The 18,017-nt window shown below is 37.6% G+C and overlaps 1 protein-coding gene across 1 annotated transcript; it reads right to left on the minus strand.

Moving 5' to 3' along the window:
* Positions 1 to 15,057: 15,057 nt before the first annotated feature.
* On the minus strand, positions 15,058 to 15,821 carry LOC124914768 (MLP-like protein 423). The gene is made up of 2 exons (XM_047455375.1): positions 15,569 to 15,821; positions 15,058 to 15,443 (listed from the first exon to the last, which is right to left on the minus strand). The coding sequence occupies exons 1-2, from the start codon at positions 15,810 to 15,812 to the stop codon at positions 15,175 to 15,177; spliced, it is 513 nt and encodes a 170-aa protein (XP_047311331.1). The 5' UTR covers positions 15,813 to 15,821; the 3' UTR covers positions 15,058 to 15,174.
* Positions 15,822 to 18,017: the final 2,196 nt, after the last annotated feature.

The following is an 18,017-nucleotide window of genomic DNA, read 5'->3' on the forward strand; positions in this document are numbered from 1 at the left end:
GGGTCTGGAACATTTTCTAAATGGACCGTTTGTCATATATGAAGACACGGTCATAGAGTTTTTCCAAACCGCTGTACTCAATGAAGAAACTATATCCGCAACGGTCGGTGGAAAACAGTTTTAGGTTACAAAGGAATCGGTTGCAGAAGCTCTCCGCCTACCGACCGAAGGGAGTGACTTCACGGTGGACACGGACAATGACGAACTCCTTGCGGTTCGATGTGCTGTATCGGACACTATCTAACCGTTAGTAGTGTCCGGTAAGAAAACAAACCTAAAACCGGAATACAAGCCACTTTGCGAAATTATCTCAAAGTCGGTCCAAGGAAGAGGAGGCAACTACGACAGCCTAACAAGTTTGAAGATTGAGATGTTGGCCGGTATAGTTAGAGGTATTCAAATCAACTGGGCCAAAGTCGTTTTCTCCAACCTCCGTGAGATGGTAGATCCGACCTCAAAACGTTCTCGGGGATATGCCGTTCCGCTTGGCAAGCTGATGCGCCACTCCAATATCGAAACCGGCCCAGGTGTCCTTATTCCTAACAACAAGATAATAAGGTCTACCCACTTTTTGAGAACAGCGGTTCGACCAAGCAGAGCGAAGGCCTCAACCGCTAAACAATCATGCACTTGCCCCAGGAAATCACAGCCTAAGAAGAAGGCACCGACGGCAGAACAACCCGGAAGTAAGGCGGTTCCCCACACATCCGGATCGGCTAATATTCAAGCCGACATCCCTAATCCAGAGGATTTCGCATCTAGCTCAAACCGCACCTACTCCAACGACACCGAGCAGAACCGGTCTAACAAAGGAAAAGGGAAGGTCGTCGATGAGGAAAATCCGGCCACAAATCTTAATGATGAATCCAGTTCAGTCAGACAACCGGAGGCACACGAAACCGCAGACGACGACATTCAACAATTAGGAGAGGGACTTGTCTCCCAAATAATAGAACAGCTCTTCAAGCAGGCTCATCTTGTGAGCAATGTTTACTATCAGTGGACTCTTCAATGAGAAGAAGTCGGTTATGCCGACATGTTACCAGAGTGTCCCGCTCATCAGAAATGGGAAAAACTGGTGGATATGGAGATGTCGGTGTTCGAACTTACGAAGACAAAGAGCGTAGTCACCGCTCTTAGAAGAGGAAGGATGGTTGAAACGCACGCCCGGTTTAAAGAAATCACCGGCCACATCCTCCACCTTCATGAACAGAATGTACCTAAAGAGGACAAGAACCAGCTCGATGCAATAGTGCTGGAGATGTTAACGGCTAAGGAACAAGAGCTAACCGATGAGATGACGCGGTTGGAATCGGAAGCCAGTCATCAAGAAGCTTCACACTTTTCAAGATCTCATCCCGAAGATGATGAAAGATCCAAATCCAATGGCAGCCCCAATCCAGAAGAGGTCGAAAATGCCCCTCCTCCACCGGAATCCACGGTCAACAGAATTGAAACCGAAACGAGTAATCCGCTCACCGATCAACCCGGGTCTCCACAAACCGATAAATTGTCGGCGCATGTATTGACCGAGGACCACGTCAAGGGATATATCGATGAATTTTGTCAAGATTCCATCATCCCGTGACAGACTAAAATGAAAGAAAGGGCGAAGAAATCAAACCGGTTGATTAAGTCTACCGGTGAAATGCTCAACTCGGCGATCCAACGGCTTACATCCGTTGAAGAGAATTACGGTCTAACCGACCAGCTAATCAGCTCCACGACACATAAAACTACAACTCTGGAGGACGGTCTTGCTCAAACCGACCAGCGGCTCGGTTCAACGAATCAAAGATTAACGACTCTTGAAGAGGGTCACAACCATATCGCACAACAACTTACGTCAACAGATCAAATGTTGGCATCTCTTGAAGAGGGTCTGTTTCAATCCGGTATCCAGGACGGTTCGATACTCCAAAGAATGACAACGCTTGAAGAAAAGCATGTCCTGACAGAAGCATCATTAAAAGCGGTCTCCCAACAGCTCGCGAAAATGATTGCGGCCAAACTAGCGGCCGACGAAGCACTTGAGAAAGCGAATGAGATCGCGGCTCAAAAGATCCAAGAAGCTGAAGACGAGAACATGCGGATTCTAAAGAAAAGGGAACAGGAGGATGCGAGTCTGGCCCAACACGTTCAGGTGGTTGAAAATGCCGCACCGGAACAAGCGGTACAAGCAAATGAGGACGACAAGAGATAGGGAATAGACTTTTAATTATCTGTTATTCATGTCAACTTTATAATATTTCCTATTTTCTATATATATAAAGTATTTTTGGAAACCGGCTTACATTTTATTCCTTACATGATTTTGAATATTTTAAATAAAATAATCAAAAAGGGAGAAATTGATAAGATAATTTTTTTTAAAGACAAAAACTTTTTCAAATTTTTCCAAAATTTTTTCTAAATGTTTTTCAAAAATCCGGCCAAACAAACTTTTAAAACAACCGGCCTACTTCTCACTTCTTACATGATTTTGAATATTTTATATAAAATAATCAAAAAGGGAGAAATTGTTAGATAAATTAGACTGGTTAAAATAAGAACTTAACAAAAACAAATTTTCTGTGCAGGAACAGTCAAGAACCTTGAACGGTCAAGAATCTGACTGGTCAAGAATCCAACCGATCAAGAATTTAACCGGTTAGAAGAAGAAGCAAAGGATGTATCCAAAACCGGAAAGTTATCCGGTTAACCTGAAGCTATGAATAACCGGTAGACATCATAAACCGAAATACAGTATCCAACCGGAAAACCGATGAAGTGACTACTTAGAGAAAGAAGTCAAGATTATCAAACTAAGTACAATCTACAAATTGGTGCAAACGAACACTTTGAATATCTACGGAAGATGATACCAAAGGAACAGACTGTGACATTGCCATATCCATACAAGTCTGATGACACTCTGAAGGCTGTAGAAGATTGTCTGAAGAAACAGTTACCATTTTGGTACAAGTCAAAGGTGCAGTTCTCCAGATGCAGGTAACTGGCCAACCGACAATTGCCATATTAAGTAAAAGACAAATGAAGACAGTCTGCTCCATGCCTTGGAAGCTTAAAACGCAATTAATGCCTCTGCTCAACCAATCAGATTCAAGGATTATCCTGAAGGTATCCGTTGAAGAAATATGACCGTTGGCACATTTCACCTATAAAAGAAGGAGTTGAGGAGGAGTAAATACAGTTACCAGTTCTAGAGTTACAAAAATTAAGAACAGTTACAAAAATTAAGAGTACCAACAACCAAGAAGTTACAAGTTATGTTTATCTTTTTACAAGATTAAAAGCTTAAGTGTGCATTTGAAGTGTGATTACAATTTCTGTGAGAATTGTAAGAGTGTTTATCGAGCAGTAAATAAGACTCGATCGTGTATTGTGTTTGTGTATTCCTTAGTGAATATCCTTCTCGCGGTTTCGAGAAGAAGGGGTGACGTAGGAGTTTTATCTCCGAACATCCATAAAAACCTGTGTCTTGTTCTTTACTTTCTGTCGGTTCTGCTTTTTAACCGACTCACACTGTTATAATCAAATTACATCATTCTAACCGATTCATTAAACCTCAAACCGACCTCCTAATCTGCAAACCGATATTCTCCAAAACCTATCTCTATTCATCCTGTGTGTGTGTTGTTTCAGTCTGAAACAAACCACTTCCGCACTTGAACTCGGTGCAAGAGTTTGTGACAGCCTGTGTAGTATTGAAACCCGGTGTTAATCTTTAACCGGATTAAATACTAACCGTTGAGTGTTGTCAGAAAGAGTAAACCGACCAGACCCCGGTTCCCCATCCGCGATCTAGATCCTAACAGGAAGGTCAGGCTGTTAAAAATGACCGATAGATGATCCGACCAACGAAACGATCAATAATGAAGAAGAAATACCAACTTTTGTCCTCCGACTCAAGGGGACAATGATACAGAAAGAAGTACAACAAATCTGGGTGCTGAAAACCCCATTTCTAACACTACACCGGAATCTTCAAAACTGGTTAATGAAGAAGAAGAAAATCCTCCGGTTCAGAGAGGTAACACCATTGAAAAGAGCTCAACAGGTCCGCTAAGGACGATGCTCTCCAAACCAATCAAAATCCGGATCATGGGAAATCGCTACTGTCATTACTCCACCTGAATCTCCAACACAATCCCATCACTCCGCATCAGATGCAGCCGAAACCATCGTAAGAGAAATCCTCAAAAAGGTTGGGGATCGGGCGCACAAGATATCTTATGTATTCTATGAATAGTGGAAAATCCGAAGTGAAGTTCCATTCGATAAATTTCCTTCCAGATCTGACCAGTGGTTGAAACTAGTAGACCTGAAGCAAACAGTATTTCGGCTGAAAAAATCAAATTTTATTCCTTTGGTTATGTCCAGATGTGATCTAGCCGAAAAGAATGCCAAAGTATGGGTCATGACCGAAGTGTTGGAGGCCTACAAACACAAGGTCCTTACCGCTGAAGAAACAATGGCAAGGGACTCGTTGCACGAGATCATTACCAAGATTGAAGCCGAAATATCGGACCTAGAGAAGAAAACTGAGCAACAAATCAAGGAACGGTATGAGTTTTCGGGACTTGACAACCATCACTTACCGACTACCGAAATCGGTGAATCATCCAAACAACCCGGGTCTCAGCAAGAAGATGGTAGAACAGCTTCCCCCTCACCAAGTAAGTCCCTCTCGCATCCTATTCATGAGAATGTTGTACCGATTAACAAGGAACAACCGAAAAGATCAATGTCGGTTCATACTCCTCACACGGTTGGTCCGATTACGGACAACATACAAGACCTCATCAATGTTGCGGTTGAAAGATCAATGGCAAAATTGCAAGCGACCCTTGAGGTAAGAGACTTTGCGTCAGACGACAAGATACTGAAAGTTGAGAACAAGATCGAGAAGGTTGATAACACCACCTCCCAGATGCTGCACATGATGCAACTATTAACCGTTCAAATTGAGGAGATAGTAGAGGTAAAAGCTATGGCAACCGAGGACCAGATCCGATCCGATGCCGAAGCGGCCAAGAAATTCCAAGCCGATGAGATCGACAGGGAAAAACGATTGAAAGAATTGGAGACAAATGACCACCGGCTAGCATCGAATATCGTAGAGGAAGAAGAGGCCAAGGAAAGCAAAGCCGAGAGGTCTAACACCGGCGCGGCTAAGAAACGTTCTCTACCGGGAGTCACAACAATGGGTCAAGCTAATAAGAAGAAAAACTCAGATAACCAAGCTCTTGACCCAAATCACCGATGCAAATATTCAAACAACGAACCCAGTCAACAATCAACCCCAGTAAACATCCGAGATGGAAGAAGAGGACGAAGTTCCTCTCCAGTCCAGAAACGCAAAGCCAGAACTGAACCATCCTCGTGCATTCAACAAGGCAAGAGGCCGGTTCAAGAGTCCTAGGAGGACTACATACAAAACTTCATCAACAATTCCCCATCTAGCGACATTGCACTTCGACCACCTAGATCAGAAGGCGGTTATTTCAACTTCAACCATTTCCCCTCCCAAAGAACAGGTGTCATAGCCGGCTGGTGCATGGACTTGGATAAAAGGGAAAGAGAATGGAAAGTGGAGCAGGAGGCAAAGCTCAAAGCAAAAGAACAGAGGGGACATCTGAATCCTTTAACTCCAACTCTACTTATTTTATTTACCTTGCACTAAAAGATTTTTCTTTGTTTCGGTTATAACTCTATTTTCTATATATATAGAATATTATCTCGGTTTATTAGGCTGGTTTTGATACTTTTCGGCTAAAAGTATCAAAAACGGAGAAATTGATAAACTATTTCAAAAAATTGGCCAAATATTTTGTTACGACTTGTTTCGTAAGGTGTGTTTTGGGTTCAAGAATCAAGTTCTTGATCTCTAAGACCGGTGGACATTTTACAATCAAAGGGCAGCGGAAGGTTTTGATAGAGAATTTGGGGGGAGGAGATAGAAGAACCAAGGGTGCGAAGAGAAATACTGTTGGTTTATACCAAACAGTCCATAATAATAATAATAGACGAATAGGGGCGAAGTCACATCTTCATCATTCTATCCATGGGTCCTTGGGGAATAAAGACCAGCCTTATATAGGTGATGTTTTGCCCCATAATATTCGGTTACAACAACTTTAAAAGAATAACAGCATTCGGTTTGTAAAATAGAAAAAGAAAGCAAAACAAAATAATAATACAACAAAACAGAAATCTGGCCCATGTGCACACTAGGACCGAGACCGGGTGCCGAGGAAGGTTGATGGAATTTATTCTAGGACCGAGGCCTTGATGCTTAGGCCTAAAATTATCTCCCCTTCAAAATTCGTCGCCCTCGACGAAATAAGACCGTGGTCTGCCGAGCCTCTAATGCGCAAGGTCAATATTTCAAAAAATTTGGTCGGAATTCAGCAAGTCCCGCAAGAGTCGGAGTCTAGGGCCGCATTTCTTAGAAGCCTTCGGTCTTCCTGCTCCACGGCCAGTCCTTCCTTCGGCCCAACTCGCCAAGTGCAGCAAAATGGTCATCTTTCTTCCGGGCATACTCTAGAATGTCTTCAAACAACCAAGCACACTCCTTTATCCAGACCAGCAACACATGCGCAACAACATAGCCATGTCTTCCGACTACCTTCCTGGCTGGTGTTCGGTTGTTGGGTTGCTGGGGAGCCCTTTGATTATTTTTTGGAAATTTTCAGGAGCGTCTTCCAAAACAAGTGAAACAGTTTGGCATTCGTTTTTGCTCTTTATTTGTACCGTGGCAGCAACATTATGATTTTCCAAGGCCTTTTCTAGCTGGCTGCCTTGTATTATGTTGACCCGCGACCGAGGGGCACCTTGCTTGACCGAGAAAGTGTGCAAGATAATGAAACGTTCGTCCCTTGTCTCAAACACCAAAGTTGGATCATAAAAATCTGATTCTTGGACGGGTTCTTGAACGCGTTCTTGGACTTCTTGATGATTAAACGGGGCCATGAACAATCTGGATTTGCACCTATAATTGGGCTCCCAATTATCATTGCAATTGTAGCGCCGGTCTTCTTTGGGATCGGTCGTCCGGTTTGTGCTCGGCCAGACCGTGTTAACAATGCAAGGCGTGGGCAGCAGCGGCGGTTTGGCATTGTACAAGGGCCTACGACTGAATCGCAGCAAGAGATCTTTCTTGAATTTATGCCACGTCAATACTTCCATATGGTTGCGATTCCGTAAATATGATTCATGCCACGTTCTTGCCTCTTTTGAGAAGTGAGTGCGGACAATGTCCAGCTTTGTGGCATCATTCGTCTTGCTTTCCCTAAAGATTTGCTCGGCAAATAAGAGCCAGCCCTCCAAATCAGTCCCATCAAATTCAGGAATATTAACATTTGTGAGCCGGGTTGGAGGAAGGTAGCAAGAAGCAATATTATAGGGTCGGGTGCCGGGATCTTGGCCATTATTAAACGCACCTTTTTCAATGGCTGTCAAGCCTTTTCTAGCAGCATACCTTCTGTTCATATATGGCAGAAAAGCATTGTGCAAGACAGCCTGTTCGGTCATATGTTGTTGTAGGGCAGCATTCATGGAGGCATATTGTTGGGTCAGCCCTTCGAGTAGGGTCTTAAGATCATCCATCATTGCTGCTATCTGGTTTCTTTCATTTGAGAATCGTCTTGCTCTGATACCAAGAATGTTACGACTTGTTTCTTAAGGTGTGTTTTGGGTTCAAGAATCAAGTTCTTGATCTCTAAGACCGGTGGACATTTTACAATCAAAGGGCAGTGGAAGGTTTTGATAGAGAATTTGGGGGGAGGGGATAGAAGAACTAAGGGTGCGAAGAGAAATACTGTTGGTTTATACCAAACAGTCCATAATAATAATAATAGACGAATAGGGGCGAAGTCACATCTTCATCATTCTATCCATGGGTCCTTGGGGAAGAAAGACCAGCCTTATATAGGTGATGTCTTGCCCCATAATATTCGGTTACAACAACTTTAAAAGAATAACAGGATTCTATTTGTAAAATAGAAAAAGAAAGCAAAACAAAATAATAATACAACAAAATAGAAATCTGGCCCATGTGCACACTAGGACCGAGACCGGGTGCCGAGGAAGGTTACTGGAATTTATTCTAGGACCGAGGCCTTGATGCGTAGGCCTAACACATTTCTTAAAACGTTTTTAAACCGGCCAACACTTACAACTTTTTATATTTATTCTAAATAATTAAAAAGGGAGAATTGTTAGAAAAATTAAGTAAGTTAATTTTAACCGGACAAAGAACTTAACTAGTCTCAAAATCTCCTTTTACAGGTACCGCACCGGACCGGTCAAGACACTTTGTCTCGAAGAATCCGGACAATAAAAAAATGATTTTACTCTCCCAACCGGCTCGGCTGAGATGAAAACCGCATGAAGCACCCTTTCCGGCCAACTTAATATATCAAAGATCTTAAGGCTGTCGGGAAAGTATTCAAATTGATAAAATCTAGGAAAGATGACGTAATGCATTTCTTGGAAATGAACATAAGAAGGATCCGTGATCCGAGTCAGAAGAATGCAACAAAAGCAATGATGATTAATTATCCAAGATCACAAGCAATCTTCTAAAACAGGTGGCCGGCTAATACATGTCTGCCAGATGTCCAAAATGACAAAACGTACACGTCACCTGAACCTGACCGGTTCGGCTGATCAATCAATAGATGATAGAGAAATATTACCGTTGTCATACACTCTATATAAAGGAAGCCAAGAACAATAGAGAAAAACAACGCGTGCGAGCTAAAAACAACTCAGTTCTTCATACATTCAAGCCTGAAAACATTCTGAGTTCTTATATCATTTCTGATTCAAAGTTGTAAAAGAAATCTGTGTATTTTACCTTGTGTAAAAGTATTACATCACTGTGTGAGTCGTGTAACCGACAAGCAGTAAATAAGACTTGATCGGAGTGTGTTTGTTGAATATTCCAGCTAGTGAATATCCTTCTCACCGTTTGAGAAGAAGGGGTGACGTAGGAGATTTAACTCCGAACATCCATAAAATTTCTGTCTTATGTTCTTTACTTTACATTCCGTCTTACTTACTCTAACCGAACCGAAACACTATTCATTCAAAACGAACCGGTTCCTCTCTCCTCCTTAACTGACTTCTACTAATACCTTCCAAACCGAATCGCGTGCGTTGCTTCAAATTGAAACAAACATTTCCGCACTTGAACTCGGTTCAAGAGTTTGTGACAATCTGTGTAGTGTTAACTATTCTTTAATCGGATTAGTTCTAATTGTTGTGTGTGTTGTTGTAAAGTAGTCTTCTTTAGCCGGATACCGGTCCCCTATCGGCGATCCTGATCCTAACAAGAGAAAACTATTGAGTCAAATTAACGCATTAAAATGTCGACCGTTTTTAGACATTACACTGTTGGTTCATGAAACAACACAAACAAATTCGTTACGCTAGGTCTGCCAATTCACGAAATGAATCAAACAAACTTGACACGTTATGACTGTCGATTCATAAAACAAGATAAAATGAACTCAGCACGCTAAAGGCTACTGGTTCATGTAACAAAATGGATGAACTCGATACGCTAAGGTTGTTAACTCATTAAACAGATAAAATTAACTCAACACGCTTAAACTGCCGATTCAAGTTATCAAAACAAATAAACTCATCACGTTAAGACTGCCGAATTGTAAAACAGATCACACCCGAATCTGTTGACACTCAATGAATCCAACATGCTGAGGCTGTTAATTCTCGACATAAAATAAATCGCACCCAGATCTGTTAACACTTGACGAATCCAGCACGCTTAACCTGCTAACCCTCGACATGAAATATATCACACCCGGATATGTTGACACTCATCGAATCCAACACGCTGAGTCTGCTAACTCTCAACATGAAATATAACACACCTGCATTTGTTGACACTCGACAAATCCAACACTATGAGGCTATTAACTCAGAACATGAAAAATATCGCAACTAGATATGTTGTCATACATGATGAGTTGAGATGATCTTCACAATAGATTCCTCAAAACTTTATACCAAAATACTTGGTACGAATCAAAATAAACGACCCAACAACATGTGGGTGTTTCTCTTTCTAGATGCATGAATGCATGCTTGACTATGTGGCCATGAAATCATGATGCATTTGTTAGCTCTAACTGATAACAATGAATGCATGTTTGGGAATTCAAAACTCGTAAAGGTTTTGGAAATTCATGATACGAAATGCATGATTAGATCTAGGCTAAATGAATAAAATATTATTAAACTTTCTTGGTGAAAATAAAGATGCTTTGCTTTATTGTCTTAAAGTTTAGTGAAGATTTCGATCTCAACGTCGCATGATTAGCTCTAGACCAAAATATCTTCAGTATTAAGAGACCCGTGAAAAGAGCTAGACTATTTCAAAGGAGGTCTGATTTTCTTAGCATTTTTTATCGATACAAAAGGAATTACTTTAGATTAAAATTTTAATTGTATGCTTGTGATTTTTTTGAAAAATCGATATCAATAACCGAAGTTTGACTCTTGTTGAATATTCCAATTTTTCATGGCGTTCATTTTTCAAGCTTGACATTTTCAAAATTTCATCTGCTTTTATATTTTTTTAGAGAGAAATATTCAAAACTATGAGCTTGAGCGACACGCCTAGCAAGATTGCCTAGTGGTGATTTCAAAACCTTATCAATTGTGAATATGATATCTTTTTTTTTACAATAGGGTATAACTGGCCGAATCGACATACCTCGCGATATTGCTCAGTGGTGATTTCAAAGTCTCAACATTCATAAAGTGACCATCGTCTTTTATGTTTTGTTAAAGTATTATAGTATATCTTATAAGTCAACATACCTAGCAAAATTTCCTAGTCATGTTTTCATAGTCTCAACGTTATGATGAATACTTTTATCATTGATTTCATTTTACTCGATTACTCAGCGTTTCAAATCAATCTATCTATTCATCACTTTCTTTTGTGAGTCAAAAAATTTCCGTAATCATCTAAGATACTTTCTTTTCGATTAGATAACTTCATGGAGTCTAAAAATGTTTTAACCATCTAAGAGACACGAGAAGGAACTATGATAGATAATCCTTCGTATGAATTTTTAAGGAGGTATTCAAACTCACTTTGCATCTGAAATAGTCTATAGTTTAAGATTATGTCCTAAAGCTTACTCATTTTGTTATGTCCATGGTTTGTTTTGAAAGGAGAGATCTTTGTCTTCTTTTTACTTTAGAATGACAAAATATTTTTTCGAAAACATGCATGAACATGTGACCGAACCTATTTTATAGGTTGCCTACCTATCCTCACGAGAGATGAATTAGTTCCACATGTAGTTCCATTTATTTCAAAACTAGAAGCAATGGTTTGAAAATCTCAACCTTGACATGATTGCCGAACCGAACCGAAATGAAAATGAATGTTGAATGATCACCAACCAATAGACGTTACTCATGTAATGATGCAATACACTCTTCATCATGTAAATGATGCATGTAATGAAAATTGTTTTTATCATTTTATCCTTCTGAAAAAATGCCCCTAGTATGAACTAGGATCTCAAACTTTCATTCCCTAAGAAGGAAGAAAATGAATGAGATAGACTGAACTTGGTGGGAGTTTGCCAACGTATCCTTGTGAGTAGGGAATCAGGTCCGTACGTAGTTCAGATCAAATACCAATAACTAAAACGACCGAAAAAGGCACATTTGCATTCTGAGCCGAAGGATTTCGAACAACTTTAAGACTTTCATTTTACCATTCTGGAAAAATTAATAGTTCAAATGAAATTATTTACCTTAGCATTCAAAAGCTAAAGGATTTCCTAGAAGGTTTTGAGACTTCCATCTTACTGAAGACGAATGAATGAACAGTTCAGAAAAAGAAATACCAAAGAGAGATACTGAGAATTTCCATCATGCCAAAGATAAAAGAGTAGACAATTTGAACAAACAGTTATATTAGAATTCAAAATCTAGAGGTTTTCCTAAAACTTTATGAGAATTCCATCCTACTGAGAATGAAGGAAAAGATAGTTCAGACGAAAAGTCTCGGTTTTTCTATTAAGGGAAAAACCGAGAGTTTCTTATATAACTCTCGGCTTTTCTCTCTGGTATCTAAACCGATAAAGTTACGAAATCTCTCGATAAACACCCAATTATATTTACCAAGAGTGGAAATACCGACGAATGGCGAGAGTTACCCAAACTTTCGGTATTAAGTCTATACCGAGAGATATATGGTCATTATCAGGAGATTATACTCTCGGTTTTGACCTCTTTTTCACCAGTGTGTGTTGTAAGTGCAAAGAAGTAGCCTTGATATTCCTCACTATTTCACAGTTGAACCAATGTTGCTTACCCTCCTTTCATCAAGAGCTTAGAAAGTTGATCACTCTCCATAATATTAATTTGCATTTGGTCCATTTCCTGAAGAATGTAATTCTTTCCCTATTTACAAAAAGAAATAGTGAGTTTATCAAAATTCCATTCCGATGGCCCTAGAGTAATTAGCCATTCAATACCCAAGACCATGTCGTATGTAGGTAGACATGGTAAGCACTTGCATATTAACTTTAAATTACAACCCCCCATTGTCCATAACAAATCTTTACAATAAGCATGGCTGAAAATATTAGAACCATTTGCCGCCTTAACATGTAAATCTGATGTTTGTTGGGCTTTATGATTAATATTATTCATAATCCTAATGTTAATGAAGTTATGGGTGCTTCTAGTATCAATTAAAATTGTAATGGACAACTTCCCAACCTTGCCAAAAATATGAAAGATTTAATAATTCTTTGAACCGTCAAGAGCATGGATCGAGATGGAAGGTTCATCATTAGAAGGTGGAAGTGAAGGGTCAACAGGTTCAGGTAAAAAAATATTCTAAGACGCCTCCTGATTCAGCTAAGTTGATCATGAATAGTTTAGCTTTACATTTATGATTTGAATCAAACTTCTCATCACAAGTGTAGCATAAACCATTTCTACGTCTTTCGTCAAGAATTTTTTGATCCATTTGTTGAAAATGTTTCTTTCGAGGATTCTGAGAAAAGGGAGATGAATATGAATGGTTAGAATAAGGTGATTTAGTAGAGACTGACCAGGTAGGTTTAGATTGATTTGGTTTAGGCAGTATAGGTGGACTAGAGTTATACATGTGACCTCTTTTAAGTATGGATTTAAAAGTAGCTTACTGGACTTTAGCTATAACCATTTCTAAGTTTAGGGAATCAGGTTTGAGTAGTTTAACATTGTTAGAAATCTCTTCATGTAAACCACTGAGATAACACTCAATTACATATTCATCTGGCACGTGAATGTGTTTCTGCGATATAATCATGTATTTCAGATTATATTCCTAATAGAGCCTATTTGTTTTAGATTCATTAACTGGTTAATGTAACTTTCACAAATCGAGGGTCCAAACTGTTGAAGAAGATCAGAACGAAAAACGTTTCAAGTAAGAGCCATCGCTTGACTTCGAGATTGGATGTAAGAACCATACCAGAGCCTTGCGTCACCTTGGAAATGAATAAGTGCGATTTTGACTTTGGTAATATCAGTAGTGTGATCTACTCTAAAGAATTGTTCAGTAGAAATCAGCCATCCTTCCACGTCTACTCCATCGAATTTTAGGAAATCCACCTTCCTCAATCGTGTGGGAGGAACATAAGCTCTCTCTTAAGCCACCCTTGAAAAAAAATCCTCTTAAATCTTTAATTTTTTTTAAATTGAAATATAATTTATATATATATATATATATATAATAAAATAAAATATAAAATATAACATTTCTAAGTATATTAACAATATATACCTTAATCTTTTCATTTATCTTCTTTACTAGTTTTATCATATCTTAGATTTTATTCTACTAATTCTCTATTATCTAATTATTTCATCAAAATTCTTATTTTTTTTAAATCCAGAATATGTAAAATTTCTTTCTTTTTAATTGTATTATTTTAACTTTCTTCATAATTTTCATGTTCTTAATTGGTATAATCGTTACATTAATAATATATATGAAATTTATAACTGATTTTATGTATGTTTGTAATGTAGAATTTTGAGAATTTATCACGTTAGAATTACTTAATTTTTTCTTTCACTTTTTCATTATTGTACTATAACTTTTTGATTAAATATTTACTTAAGTTTTGTTTAATTTTTTTTCAAACTTATATTTAATTGTTCGATAAAATACTCAATTTTGAAAATTATGTATATAAAAAATAGAACATAAATATGTTGCAAAGAAAAAAAGAAAGACAGTGATATATTCATTCTTAAAAAAGATAGATCACCAAATTAGTAAAGGTTCTCCAACTACACTTATGGTCTTTACAATCCAAAATTCATTTCATAGTAAATCTTTAGACCCAAAAAAATCATCGACTCATTTAATAGTGATGATATTTGTAAGTTTGCAATGAAATTTCACCTTGAAGATTTTACTGATCAAAACATTATTAACTTTGAAATATGAATTGATACATCATAAATTTGACATTATTCAAAACTTGATGGTTTTTATACTTGTTGAGTTGTGTCAACAATTGACCGAGAGTGGGTGATCAAAATTTTATGTTATGTTGACTAAATTAATTATTGTTTTAACATTGCCTGTTTTTATCATTACTATTGATCGCAACATTTTTAAAAATGAAGGAGCTGAAGACATAACTTTGCAATAAAATGAATGATGATTTTCTTACTCAACTTATTGAAACATTATAATATTTTTAATATATATAATTTATTACATTAAATTCTAGCCCACTCCAACTTTAAATCCTGGATTCGACATAAATAAACGGCATGCTCAAGCTCAAGATTAGCATGTTAGAATAATTTAAGTGTTTCATTAGTAATCCCCTTGAATTACCATAGTAATCCCTTCAAGATCAGGTCTTCCTTCAATTCTTGTTGTCTAGTTTTGTGGTTTACATTCATGATGATGTTCATTTAATTTCCACTTTTTATATATTTAACCATTTCGAATTTATTGATACCATCATTCTCAAAGCACATCATACATTAAACCAAAAGAAATTAACATAAGTACCATTATGACCTACTAATACTGGAAATGCCCATTATAGAGCTACAACGGAGTAGAGCCACGTATTTATTTAAAATGAGAGTCTGAGCAGCTTATGCCTTGAGATAAGCATCAAGTTCGAGGAAATTCTTTACTGCAAAGTCTTTGATGAAAGTTGGTTCAGGGACTTCTTCACTTGCCTTATCAAACTCACACGTCCACTTCACAAAACTCCCACCTGAATTTGGGCTCACAACCAACGTAGCCTTAAAATTCTTGTAAAACTTGAGGATGTCGCCGTCAACAATTGTGTAGGACAATGTCTTCTTTTCTTCATCAACCACATTGATCTTCTCTTTGTTGAAGGTAATGGGTATCTCACCTTTCAACAGAAATTAACCAAATTCAAATTCATTGGAATCTATTAAAACACACAAAAATATTGGACAAGTTCTTATTTGATAGATTGGATGCAAAAAAACTAAAATAATGAACATGATTTCTTACTTTCAACAAATTTGACAAGACGAACAGAGCCCACAGACTTTCCATCGCCTTCAAGCACTTCAATGCTCTTGTACTGGTCAGGAAATGCCTTAGGGAAGATGACGGCTGAGTCTTTTACGCTCTCCCAGAACTTCTCTGCATCGGATTTAACCTCCACATCCACTTCAAGTTTTCCAGCCAAAGTCATATCTGAATGTACAAGAGTGAAGTTTGGGTGATGTGCAGAAGACAATTGCTTGTGCATTTATAATCACGCGGAGCAGGTAAGGTTTTTTAATTCATTTACCTGCCATGAAGCTACAATTATTCAGTTATAATTCTTAGTTTTGTAGCATAATGCCTGACGCGGTGGCCCTTTAATAATGAATGGCAATGCCTATTTATGGCGGGGGTGTAAGTTGGTTGGCATTAGAGTTTGAGCCATTAACCCATATGAGATCTGATTTTGAGCGGCACAAATTCAACGTTAATATGAATCAGCATTCTTGGATTTGTCTGCCAATTCTTGGAAAGGAGTTGAGAGAGAGGTTATTGCTGGGCAGCCACGTTAGAAGTGCTTATTAAAAGTTGATATTGATAGAGGAATACAGGTAATCTTTAATTTGGTGGTTTTGCACTCGTCAGATGCAAAATCAAACTGGTCCATAAATGTTAAAATAAGAGGTGCATAAATGCCCCCAACTACCCAACTTTCAATTTCCTATCTGTCTAATGATATTTATGGATATCTTTAAAGCATGGTAGCCGGTGCCCATTGCCAGGTGATTATTGCATTACTTCCTAATAATTCTCTTCATGTACTTCTCTATTAGTGTAAGTTTTACTCTCTTTTTTATTTTTTTTTGTGATTTAAATTTCTTTCAAGTTAGGGAAAGTCACTCTTATTATTATTAGCATTCTTCTTCTTCTTCTTCTTATTATTATTATTATTATTATTATTATTATTATTATTATTATTATTATTATTATTATCTGTGTGATGTAAATAAAACTAAAGAATATAAAAATAGTGGAAGGTGATAGTTTGTTTTCTTATCTGTGGAATAAAAGAAAACTAAAATTTCGAAATTTTGTTGCTAAGTACAATTATTTGACTTTTGAATGTATGTTTTTATTTTAAGATTTTTTTTAATGAGCAATTCGTCATTCTACTCTCTCATATTGTATTCTAATATTAACAACTTAGTGAATTGTTTTTACTATTTATCTAAAGACAATAATATTTTGTACCAATAAAATATTGAAAATAAAATTAGTTAACTAGTTTTAAATTTCTTTAATCAAAACTTGAAAGAGTCAATATCATTTAATTAACATTAATTCATAATATTTTCATAAAAATTATAATAATATGTTATAGTGTTTTGAATTAGTGACGCATTAGTACATAATCATCTCAACCAGAATTAAAATGAGAAATCAAACATTACATAAATTTTTCAAATAAATCAATAAATCATAGAACTATAAAAAAAAAATATCAACACTTTGCCTCATCTAGACCAATTCGGATCTTCTGCTACCGATTCCCGTGTTCCCCTGTTGCGGACCAATCAAATTGCAGCATTATTATTATATTAATAAATCAATCTGGGTAGGAGACGGAGGGAGGGAGGGAGAATCCGGAATCCGGGTTTCATTCCGGGTTCACACCAGACGCCGTTAACGAAAGGGTCTGTTAACGCCAGGAAATAATATAATATTCATATGAAACCCGGATAAGATATCTTCGCTCCGGGCACCATGTCAGAGGGAAGGGTGAGAAGCGAAGGGAGCGAAGATTTCCACGCCCAGGAGCCCTGACCCTCATGTAAACCCCCAAACCCACCCATGAGAAGACCGCTTGCCTGTCATGTAAATACACTTACCTTTGTATGTAAAGACCAAAATTACATGAATTTTATATTTCCGTTTATTAAATATTAATTCAATTTATTAAAAATGACATGCAGCGAACAAATATTCGCTTCAATTAATTCATTCTTATTTTTTTGTTTTTTTTATTAATTTTTTTTGCGGGGAGACGCTCAGGAGCGAAGAATTATTCGCTTCAATTAATTTTAATAAAAACCTCATGTAAACTCCCCAACCCACCAATGAGAAGATCGCTTGCCTGCCATGTAAATACACTTACCCGTGTATGTAAAGACCAAAATTACATTGAATTTATATTTCTGTTTATTAAATATTAATTCAATTTATTAAAAATGACATGCAGCGAACAAATATTCGCTTCAATTAATTCATTCTTATTTTTTTGTTTTTTTTATTAATTTTTTTTGGCGGGGAGACGCTCAGGAGCTGAAGAGTTATTCGCTTCAATTAATTTTAATAAAAACCTAATGTAAACCCCCCAACCCACCCATGAGAAGACCGATTGTCTGTCATGTAAATACACTTACCCGTGTATGTGAAGACCAAAATTAACATTAATTTTATATTTCCGTTT

Source organism: Impatiens glandulifera, chromosome 9, assembly GCF_907164915.1.
Source record: "Impatiens glandulifera chromosome 9, dImpGla2.1, whole genome shotgun sequence".
In the NCBI taxonomy this organism is placed as follows: Eukaryota; Viridiplantae; Streptophyta; class Magnoliopsida; order Ericales; family Balsaminaceae; genus Impatiens; species Impatiens glandulifera.